The sequence below is a fragment of the Polypterus senegalus genome, chromosome 12 (assembly GCF_016835505.1).
Source record: "Polypterus senegalus isolate Bchr_013 chromosome 12, ASM1683550v1, whole genome shotgun sequence".
In the NCBI taxonomy this organism is placed as follows: domain Eukaryota; kingdom Metazoa; phylum Chordata; class Cladistia; order Polypteriformes; family Polypteridae; genus Polypterus; species Polypterus senegalus.
In genome coordinates, this window is record NC_053165.1 from 83899128 (window position 1) to 83911412 (window position 12285).

General features: G+C 37.1%; 1 protein-coding gene across 2 annotated transcripts in view; it reads right to left on the minus strand.

The window, feature by feature from the left end:
* lrrk1 (leucine-rich repeat kinase 1) overlaps positions 1-12285 on the minus strand; it is a 126559-nt gene that overhangs the window by 87982 nt on the left and 26292 nt on the right. For both annotated transcript variants that reach the window (XM_039772700.1, XM_039772701.1), the window contains exon 3: positions 10234-10400. In XM_039772700.1, the coding sequence (XP_039628634.1) occupies positions 10234-10400 (167 nt within the window). The remainder of the gene's footprint in view (positions 1-10233; positions 10401-12285) is intronic.

Below are 12285 nucleotides of genomic sequence, written 5' to 3' on the forward strand. Positions count from 1 at the left end.
GAAGCCAAGATGGGTAGAGGATCACCAATTCCCACAATGTTGCGCAGAAAGATAGTGGAGCAATATCAGAAAGGTGTTACCCAGTGAAAAATTGCAAAGACTTTGCATCTATCATCATCAACTGTGCATAACATCATCCGAAGATTCAGAGAATCTGGAACAATCTCTGTGCGTAAGGGTCAAGGCCGTAAAACCATACTGGATGCCCGTGATCTCCGGGCCCTTAAACGACACTGCACCACAACAGGAATGCTACTGTAAAGGAAATCACAGAATGGGCTCAGGAATACTTCCAGAAACCATTGTCAGTGAACACAATCCACCGTGCCATCCGCCATTGCCAGCTGAAACTCTACAGTGCAAAGAAGAAGCCATTTCTAAGCAAGATCCACAAGCTCAGGTGTTGTCACTGGGCCAGGGATCATTTAAAATGGAGTGTGGCAAAATGGAAGACTGTTCTGTGGTCAGGCGAGTCACGATTCAAGTTCTTTTGGAAATCTGGGACGCCATGTCATCCGGACCAAAGAGGACAAGGACAACCCAAGTTGTTATCAACGCTCAGTTCAGAAGCCTGCATCTCTGATGGTATGGGGTTGCATGAGTGCGTGTGGCATGGGCAGCTTGCATGTCTGGAAAGGCACCATCAATGCAGAAAAATATATTCAGGTTCTAGAACAACATATGCTCCCATCCAGACGTCATCTCTTTCAGGGAAGACCCTGCATTTTTCAACAAGATAATGCCAGACCACATTCTGCATCAATCACAACATCATGGCTGCGTAGGAGAAGGATCCGGGTACTGAAATGGCCAGTCTGCAGTCCAGATCTTTCACCTATAGAGAACATTTGGCGCATCATAAAGAGGAAGGTGCGACAAAGAAGGCCCAAGACGATTGAACAGTTAGAGGCCTGTATTGGACTAGAATGGGAGAGCATTCCTATTTCTAAACTTGAGAAACTGGTCTCCTCGGTCCCCAGACGTCTGTTGAGTGTTGTAAGAAGGGGAGATGCCACACAGTGGTGAAAATGGCCTTGTCCCAACTTTTTTGGGATTTGTTGACACCATGAAATTCTGAATCAACATATTTTTCCCTTAAAATGATACATTTTCCCAGTTTAAACTTTTGTTCCGTGATTTATGTTCTATTCTGAATAAAATATTAGAAGTTGGCACCTCCACATCATTGCATTCAGTTTTTATTCACGATTTGTATAGTGTCCCAACTTTTTTGGAATCCGGTTTGTAATTTATTACAATGTTCACTTATGAAGTGAACCGTTCACGGAGGCACCTTACAGTCTTATGAACTGAATCAACTCTGTTTATACTTGAGCAAAGCAAGCCTCAAGTTTGCTTAATCCCTCACCACTGGTTTGTCCCGGTCATGACAATCAACTGTCACGGTTTCAAGGATATGATGCCAGCTGCGGCCACTCGGGGCAATCACAGACAGCAACTTTTTAGAACCGTCACATAGGCACTAAAAAATACATTTAATAGTGTATAGATTCAATTTCCTTTATTATCCATAAAAAAAGCAATACATTGATCCAATCAAAAGAAAGCATGCTCAATATAAGTGAGCAGTAGTCAATGTGTTTCAGTACTGAGGTCACATTTGTTGAAGTCAAAGATACCATGGACCATCAATGGCCAACAGTCACCTGTTTGTGTAATTCTATGTTAAAATTACTACATTTACTTTACTAATGGTATTTGTGTGAAAAATGCAAATCCATTTTTGTTGGGTTTTTCATTTAATAACTGCAGATTTCAGCCAGTGACCCATCATAACCCACAGTCGTGAAAATAGCACAAAAGCAGATAGCTTGACAGTGTGGATCCCGGAGAGACATTGAACATCGCTTGCCGACTGGAATGGCCAAAGTTGGGATCTCCAAGCTGACAGCAATGTGAACTAAAAAAGAACAATGGTATCAGGTGAACTGGGCAGGAACCAAGTTTGAATACGGGTCCAGCAAAAGAAAGAGGGTGAGGGAACAGAGCAGGAAGGGACAGCACTGAAGTGAAAGTGTTTACAGTCCACAAGAACATCAGATGGTGCTGCTCCATGGTGGTAGTTTTAGACTCATCATTAAGAGCCGAAGTCTGCTTTGTGGGACATCTTACAGATAAATAAAGTATGTACCTATCCCGTTTTTTTACGTTTGTGATACTCACCATGAAAATTATCAGTAGCAATGGCACCACTGTGAGGAAACGTTTGGGAAGTCTGTCAATACCTTCAAGGTATTTGACCCATTTGTGTTTTGAAACAAGGTAACTGATGTTTCAATGGCGGGTAAACGGACGTGTTTAACGGTGATGGGCCGACGTGTTGACGGTATTGTCCTTCATGTCTGCAGCAGTTTTTACTGTAGCCAGACATGCACAGTAGTGGCTCATTTTAAGAACGACAACATATTGAATATGTAAAAGTGAGAGTGTGGGGGTGGAAGAGATGCAGTAAAATGTTAGATGGAATGACAGCATCAAAGCCACATTTTAGTATCATAGAGACAGTCATACATTTACAATATTTAGTAGTATTTAGTGTTTTGCCCCAGCTCTTGTGTGTTAAATTGTTTTGTCCCCAGTTATTTACAATGCTATGCTGCATAAACCACTGTACTTACTTGCCACTCAATTTGTACATCTATTTAAAAAAAAGTTTTCATTCTGTCAGGGGTAACAATGTAGTTGAACACAGTAGTTCACAGTGCTGCCCCACAGATCCAGGGACCAGGGTTTGAATCTCATGTCCATTCATTGTCCTTGTGGAGTTCTTTTAAATAAGGACAAAATCCATTTTATATACAGAGCCCACTTATCTATCTTCTGGTTTTTCAGATTTTGTTATTTAATAAATCTTCAACCTTACTTCTTTTTTTTTTCTTGGCAAAAGGCAATTTCCAGTGAATCTTATGTAGGTCTGAACATTTACAAAATATTAAAAAAAAAACAAAAAACACAACAAATCACGTATCTGGACGGATTTCACAAGGGAAAAATCAATAAAAACAGACTGGATTTTTGGCTGGGGAGAGCACACCTAGTATCCGGTTACCTGCACTGCACAAGAAAACAATTCTCCACAGTATGAAGTCAGTTGATCTGAAGGATAACAATTCACAAGAGTCACGTGTTTATTAAATGTCTCTGTTTAGAAACCTATCGAGAAAAATCTGCAAAATGGACAACAGCAGCAGAACAACACTCAATAAAACTGACAGCAATGAACCATTTAGGCCTAAAGGTTTAGAACTAAAAGCAGATCCTGCAGATCCTGTAAGAGCCGAGTAGAAAACTGAGATCATTCCAGAATATCACCATATACATGTTTAATCTTCATTATCCACTCAAAGTCGATAAAAATAATAATTTCTAATATATCTTGATAATCTCAAAATTTTATCAGGAGAAAGCCTAGTCAATTTGCTCAACTTATCAGTAACTCTGGCTAAGTGGATGTTTGGATAGAAATTGAAGAGAAAGAAATCAACTAGGAGCAACAGTAGAGAGAAGTGCCTACACCTTGACTATGATGGCTGAGCACGGATTCATTTCAAAGAAGGTAAAAGTACGTTTGTACTCAAAAGGACTCCATGTCACTCCTTTACCTAGAACAGGAACGACATTTACTGAAGAACAGCCCAAGCCATTGTATGGTTGGCTTATTCTGCATAAACATCATATTTGAACTTAAAAATTATCTTTGCTTCAAAGAACACAAGCAGTGGTCAACTGTATAGTGGAATAAAACAAAACAAAATATATTATATAAAATAAATTAAAATAATTATATTATATATAATTATGGTAACAGTGACTCCTATTCAAAACTAACAGTGAATGCAACTACGGGAGTTAGTAGACCACATTAAACACATGATTTTTAACAGCAATATCATGTAGTTAAAATCTTAGTCCAGACTGGCCTGTGATGTTCAGTACCCTTCATAAAGACAGCAGATTGCATTTCAGATTATGTAAATGGCACCGATTAATGTGCTGTTGTTATCTGTTGGTTATGGACAGTCTATGGCTAATTGTAGTTCAACTGTCTGAAACGTTTTGAAAGACGTCTCTGATAGAGTTGTCTCCAGTTAAAATTGGCCGTGTCTGGCTATGATGGATAGCAGGTTGTTGTGGCACTTTGCTGTTTAAAATATAACGACCAAGAAATCCTGAATCACGATGTGCAGACAATGCAGCTGTATGGCTGTTTGTTTTTAATGTGATGTCACTTCTGACTACACATTTATTCACTTTATGCATTACATGTTGCCTACCTATGCATCACGAGCACATTTCCTCTTCGGTTCATTTCTAGACAGGTGAATGAATTTGCTTGCATTTCCGAGTTTTACAGTCAAAGAAATCATGCAAGTTACCAGGCATGACTTAGGCAGCAGGAGAAATGAGCCGATATGACACAGGTTTGTGCAAAGTTCCATCTGCCATTTCTACAAGCAATACAAGGCACAAACCAGCAGATGCCGTGCACACTACTCTAAAAGGGTTTGCCATCAGGAACTTTTGTTGGATGAAAACCAGAGGAAAATACACAGTACAAATGTAAGCAACACTTCAAGGTAATTGTGAAACTGTATACAAATCCTAGGTTTGAGTCTGAAAATATCCCAATACTTTCCAACAAGAGTGTCTGACATTTCAAAACTTTGCACTCTTGATTTGATGTCTCTCACTGAAAATTAACTCTTTCCAAAACTATCCCAAATTCCAACAAAAAATAAAAAAACAAAACGAACAAACAAATTAAAATCCATCATGAGCTGAACGGTTTTGTGCCGACAGAGATATGAAACTGCAGTAGGTGCTTTCATATTATATGGAAACGCACCTAGAAACAGAGTCAGTCCTTCATCTTGTACTCTGTCCTACACACAAAGACGCCTGCAGGCTGAATGCTTCGTTCCCCAGTCCTGTTAGGGAGTGCAGTGCTGTTTCTTGGCATGGATTCTGTCCACCAATTCAATTCAAAATAAATGCCAATGAATACAAAGAAAATCATAAGTACGGACAGTCATTCTATTGAGAAGCATTACTATTCAGTATCAAGAAATCTCCCAGGATGACAATACCCTCATTCAAAGACTACAAGCTATGAATGGTTTAAGGACTACAACTAAGATTTAAATAAAATACAATTGTGAGATCTAATGTCACTCTTCACTTATAACTAGAATTGTTAAAATGAAAGTTTCATTCATTAGCAAAAATCAGGCATTCCAAATTGAAATAATTTTTTTTGTCCTCACTTTCTTAATGGCATTATTTTACTCCTCTGCAATACTGCCATATTATATACACCTCTGTTTTTGCACATCATTTCTGAAATTAGCCTTTTTGTAAATGTGAAGTGTTAAGCTTGTATCGTCATTGGCAAAACTGACAGCTTCTTGTTACTTAAACCCCCACATCACAATGCATTTTAAAATAGATTTTTCCGTCATTGCTCTGCTTTTAGATCTAAAGATGTACGAATAGCAGATTTTTTTTTTTAAATTCCTCCAGTAACCTAAGGATTATTTTTTCTCTTGTTAATTACAACAGAAAATAACTAATTTGATTTTCTTTTATTATAATGGCTTTAAAATCCCCATTTTAAAAGTCTTTCCAGTGTCAGCAATGCTCACTTAGACACCTCAGCCAACACAACATTTCACATGCAGTCTGCATATTAGACTTGACACATACTGCTTAAAACAATGGGGCACAATTAAGAAAAAATATTCAGTTCAGCTGTATTACTTATAAAAACACCCAAAACTGACCCTGCCATCCCACACTGCAAAGAACCAAGTTGGGTCCCACAAACCTTAACAATCACCAAAGCTTCTTGTGCTTAATAATAATAATAATAATAAAAATTGTTCTCTATAGATAACTCAAAAAACTCATTTTTGCAGACATTTTCCAAGTTGCTAAACACAACATTTAGTAATTCAGTCAGTTCGTCTGTCAAACACATACAGGCTAACCGTGCGTCAATTTACTTAAAAGACAGATGAGCAGTCACAGTAAATCTTCAGTAGAAAGAAGCACAGTCAGAAATAAGAGGAAAAAAAAAGGTTTCCTGTCTTTGAGCAATCTCAACCAGTTGTGTGTTGGTTTCTTATGTGTAGCACAGGCGCAGTGCAAGGTGTTTCAGGCTACACTGCTCTTTGTTTACATCACTTGTCAGATTCACTTGGATTTTCATTGCATCTTTTAAGCCAACAGTGTAAGACTCACAGGCACTTCATGCTTTACAAAATGCAGGATATTAGTCATCATTTCGACATAAGAAAAAAGTATAAACATGTAGCATCTGCAATTTTTAAACCACAACTGAATGTATTACTTCAAAATATGAATATTCTAACTTCAGTTTCTTTCTTCAGTCCTAGCATACAATAGCTCTCCCAGTGACCAGACCTTAACCCATCTGTGTACTATTAGGAGGTTCCCATTTTAATAACAGCACTTATACGTTTCTATGTAATTCTGCCAATCGACACATTCTTTTCTCTTCTGAAACCTACAAGGCATTATATTCTCATCATTTTTGCAATTCTATAGTCTTGAATCTTTGACTTTTGCATTTAAAAATGTATATACAGTAGTTCTTACTTTTCTTGCTTGACTGTTAGTTTCAAATGTAGCTGTCCACTTTAATTGTTAAAAATGAGCAGATTTCTTTTATTCAATGAACCACAATAATAAAAAAAGTGAACCTCTACATACCAAACTGTTAAATAACATAATGCATGACCAAAAAAATTTGATTAATCTTAATAAGCCTCATACACAGGTGGCCTGTTCACTCAAACAAGCGTCACATGCTGTACATTATTGAGAAGCTCCATTTCATATTACCCCTAGTTTCCTAAAATAGTCCCAATTAACTGACTAAGAAACAAGACAATCTTTTCTCTGATGTATCTAGTTAGGCCAATTTGTGTGTGTGCTTACTTCACCAGGAGCACATTTCAGTCTGTTTACACACTTGATTAAAGGCTCCAAAACTGTGCTTAATAGATACATTACAGAGGCAAACAATGTAGAAGCGAGTAGGATGACACAAAACAGCTATTATTATCAGTGGTACACAAATGAAGAAGCAGCCCATTTAACACCAATACAAACACCTTCTCCACTGTTTGAAAATTAGGCCACACCAAACTCTCTAGCTACACTGCAATCCATTGTCCCCCAAAAACTGAACAAACCCCCTCGACCATAGATTCACACTCCGTATTCTTTTATCACATTAAATGTGTGTCTTCTTTTAAAGGAGGTTTACTGTCCAGATTTCAGAACAACAGGGTAAGGTAGGAACACGGCATCTTCTGATAATGCCCTCTATCCAAAATACTACAGTAGGATTTATTGTGGAAGAGACGCATCTTTCTTTTCCAACAGTAGAACCTTGTTATTTAACTACATGGATCACACTCGTATCGTGACAGGGATGGATCCTGCTTTGCTCCCATTATGACAGGCACAGACTTCAAACTGAGGGTGAGCAGGTTTAGAAGTGGATGGATAGGTGGCTGACTCTTCCATTTAACGCAAGATCTTCCACATTCAGAGCCATTTGTCTGAGGCTGCAAAACAAATTATCTTAACAGAACAAAAAAGGATAAAGCAACTACCATTATACGATTTCTTTAAAATATTAGTTGATTTTGGTAGATTGTTGTGCACCTTACACTTTCAGGTCCACACTGGAAACTATATATTTTTTTTTTTTTGCTGTGTTAATGGTACTATATTAAAAAAAAAAAAAAGAGACTGCAATCTATAACAGAAACTAATACAATTGCCACAGCGAACACACATACATACACATGTTTATGTAGCTGCGTTTTTTTCCAAAATTTACCAAAGTTTAGCAGCTCTAGCATAAAAATGGGATTCAATAAAAGCTTGACAAGATGAAATGATTCCACAGACAAAATATCTTCATTTTTAAAAGTTTTAGTTAAAATTCAAATTAAAGTAAAACCATTCACACAAAAAATAAAAAATTAAAATAGCAAAAAAAGAAAAAGTTCTTGTTAAGGAAAAGTTCTGTTCAAAGCTTAAATCTTGTTACATTTCAAATTGTTACAAATCACTTAAAAACGTTTTCTGAACCATTTGAAAACGACGGTCAGAAAACTGTATGCCTATCCCAATTCTAAATTGAAAATGGGTCTTTTAATAATAATAATAATTATTCTTTGCATTTATATAGCGCTTTTTCTCACTACTCAAAGTGCTCAGCAATTGCAAGTTAAGGGCCTTGCTCAAGGTCCCAACAGAGCAGAGTCCCTTTTGGCATTTACGCGATTCGAACCAGCAACCTTCTGATTGCCAGTGCAGATCCCTAACCTCAGAGCCACCACTCTGCCTCAGTTTTTAAGTCTCTGTGTACTAGGACCTACTCTAAACAACAACTGAAACAATTAGCACAGTGTATCTCACATATAGCAAGAAAGTTCTATCTCTTACCGATTTATAGGGGGTGAAAACACTATACCATTGTCTATGAAAGAAAATTATATTCTGTTCAAATTAAGCAAATACTAATATGAGTTTAACTCAAAGCTTTAACTTTCTAAGATTGGCTCTCACTGTGTGTGTGTGTGTATATATGTGTGTATATATATATATATATATATGTGTATATATACGTGTATACATACATACATACATACATACATACATACATACATACACTCTCTATACACATACATACATCTCTGTATATCTCACACTATAAAAATAAAATGCAGAACTGACAAACACTAGAAGCCTAAAAATCATTAGATTTTCCAGCACATAACTATAGTACACATGGCCACCACATGTCAGTGAGCTAATTCACATACACATCAAAATATGGATTCTTTAAAACTTGCAAATGCATAGTACATTTACATGTATCATACATGTGTGTCTTTATTGTTATATTATCTCCATCATCCAAAACGGCCATGTGCCAGGGTGAAACACCACCATATACCCCTGTACTCACTTTCACGCTTCTCCAGAATCCTCATCACTACTCCCAAAATGTTTCCTCATGTACAAACAGTGCCCTTCAAAGCAGCATTTTCTCCATTCATGTACTGTATAGACACATACATTCAAATGTGCATCTCCGGGCTATTATATGTATTAATATTACTACTTCCATCTGCTGGTATCGCATTCCCTATCCTGCTCAATCCAAATATATGGAGACACAGGGAGTCAGGGCTTGCCTTGGAACCCGAGAAGGAACAGACCCCTGACTAAGCAACAATATATCACAGAGCACACCAACACTCACTCACACTGCACCAGTTCAGAGAAACTAATCTTGTTTGTGATGTTGGAGAAAAATGTTGGCACTTGGAGAAAAATCAAAGAGACAACAGCAGATTATGCAAAAACTACACATACTCTAACCAGGCCGGAGTTTAAACCAATTCTCAATCGGCTATTTATTTACACATATACAGAGTCATATACAAGTACATTGTGCATATACATTTATATATGACAGAATATACTGTATGTCTATGCATGTGTATATGAAACCAGTGCTCACGATATTTTGAAGAACTAATTTTTTTCTCCAAAAGTTCCAAAAATAAAATCAGAGAAACACAATAGACATTTGTTGACTTTTTTTTTCAGCCATTCTCAGAACACTAAACAAACAGTCAATGTTTATTACACCATGCATAGCTTTTCAATTCCGTTCCTCTAGTTATCTAAAACAAGGAACACATTCATCAGTTTAGTTTCTAAAATAATTATGCCAAAGGGATCTTGTGACAGCTGTGAAATATTCACTCATCTGAATCTTGATACACACATAATGGCTGAATAGACATCAGTGGATGTTCCTTTTTAAATAACATTGGCAGTTGTGCCATTTCATTTCTTTGTATTTCTTTCCCTGCCCCAGATTAGCGACAGTCACAAAAACAAGCAGAAGAAGTATTCTATGAAGAAACAGATCCACTAAGGATCAGTGTTGCTTCGCAGTACTAAAAAAAAAAAAAAAAAAGACAAGCGCAAATAAACAGCTTATTGTATTCATTACATTTGTAGCAATGTGGGGTTTGTAACATCAGACAGCCAGAGCAAAAGAATAAAAATTGCAAGGTTATTACAAACAAAAAAAAACCAACTTAAAAGGACAAGGATGCATGGTGCAAAATTGAATCCACAGTCTAACATTCTTACCTTATCCAGAGGGGCTCCCTCAGTTTCAGAGCAGCATACTTGGATGAGGTTCTGTGCTTTGTTCATATCACCATTTTGGTAAGCAGCTTGTATGTTTTCAACTGTCAGCGACTCGGTCAGTGTGGCAGTGCCTGGGAAAGACTGCTTGCTTCCCATTTCCTCAGCATCTACAAAAAAAAAAAAAAAATCTATCAAATGGCTTCTCTTGGTAAATGGACAACATTAAGCCTTTAGACACAAAAAAGATCACATTTTTGGTATAGTGTCAGGGTAATGCACATTTTTAATACTCTGTAGCATTTTTTACATCTTTATTTTACATACTGCCTTTCACCAGGAGAAGAAAAAAAACCAAACATGACAAAATGTTTTATACTGCCACTAGGAATACAATAAAAATGAATGTGAAAAAAGTCAACATCTAGTTAGCTAATCTGATCCCATTCTCTTTAGTTTCCATTTCAGCTCCTATGTTTTTAGTCCAGATAAGTCTTGGATGGGCCAGCTCATTTTGGTTTCTTGTAGTGGGTTGGATAATGGATGGATGGATGGATGGATGGATGGATGGATGTACCCTTTTTGCGTTTCTGCATTCACAGATCCCAGATTGGCTGTTTACTAAGCCATTGCAATTCTTAGTTTTCTTGGCAACCTGTAGTGAAAAAAAACTGACTGGCTGGTGTGGTGTCGAGATCATTTTAAACAAGTAGCCCTGCCTGAATTTTCATTGAGATTTTAGATTGGATCTGTCATTACCAAGAACAGGCCCGGTGGCAAACCTTAAAGGAGCATTTCACTAAATGGGTTGGTTTCGGTGGAGCCTGGCGGACTGGCTGGCTCATGGATTTTGAACTACAACTTTTTTTTTTTTTTATTATTAATTGCAGACATCAAAAAATGTAATTTTCTGTGAAGTTTGCTACAAAATACATTTTTATTTGTGTTTCCTTAACTTTCCAGATGACCTTTATTTAATATATAAATAGACTGTCATTGCTTTAGGTTTACATATCTTAAGATCATTTTGAAACACAGTAGTAAGTATAAATCTGTGATAAAGAGCACCTAAAACGAAGACACAAAAGGTCACAAAGAAACAAGTTTGCAATCCAATATAAAAAAGCCACTAATTTAGAGTAGCATTAAAGCCTCAAGCAGTCCAACAAACAAGCTGTTTACTGTAATATTACCATTACGAGGCCAGTTTGATCACACTTGTGCAGCATGTATTGCAGAATAAGCAATATTTATTATAAGTAACACATTTTACACATTTCACTAAGCTTTTTACATCTCTTTTTACATTCCTTCAGAATCCCAGCCAATAAAATTACATTTCAAGGTCAATCCATAGCTTCTTAAAAAGGGTAGAATTTATATATATGATGGAACAAAACATTTGTTGAAAAGACTACTGAAAGTTTTTATTGATTTCAAGGCACATTACCATACTTGCTACGATATCTTCAATTTTTGATTGAATTGTATTCTCCCTCCCTGATGGAGGATTGCTGGAATCATGGGAAAGAGAGGTCCTTTCATCGGATTGGCTGGCCCAGCACGGTTTCAGGTGTGGAATGGTCAAATGGGGCAGCCAGCTTGATGGATGAGGTCTCCAGGACTATAAACAAATCCAAATCATATTAGGTGATGTCATCCATTGTTAAATTCTTCTCCGTACTTCTAAAATTTTTATTTTTATACTGTATTGAGGATTTGTTCTGTTCTGTGTATTGTATTGTCCCCCTTCTTTTTGACACCCACTGCACGCCAGCCTACCTGGAAAGGGGTCTCTCTTTGAACTGCGTTTCCCGAGGTTTCTTCCATTTTTTCCTTACTGGGGTTTTTTTGGGAGTTGTTCCTTGTCTTCTTAGAGAGTCAAGGCTGGGGGGCTGTCAAGAGGCAGGGTCTGTTAAAGCCCATTGCGGCATTCCTTGTGTGATTTTGGGCTATACAAAAATAAATTGTATTGTTTTGTATTCTATAATAATAATTTGTTTCTAATTAGGATACAGCGGGTTGGATGATGACTGACTGACTGTTTCTAAGTAA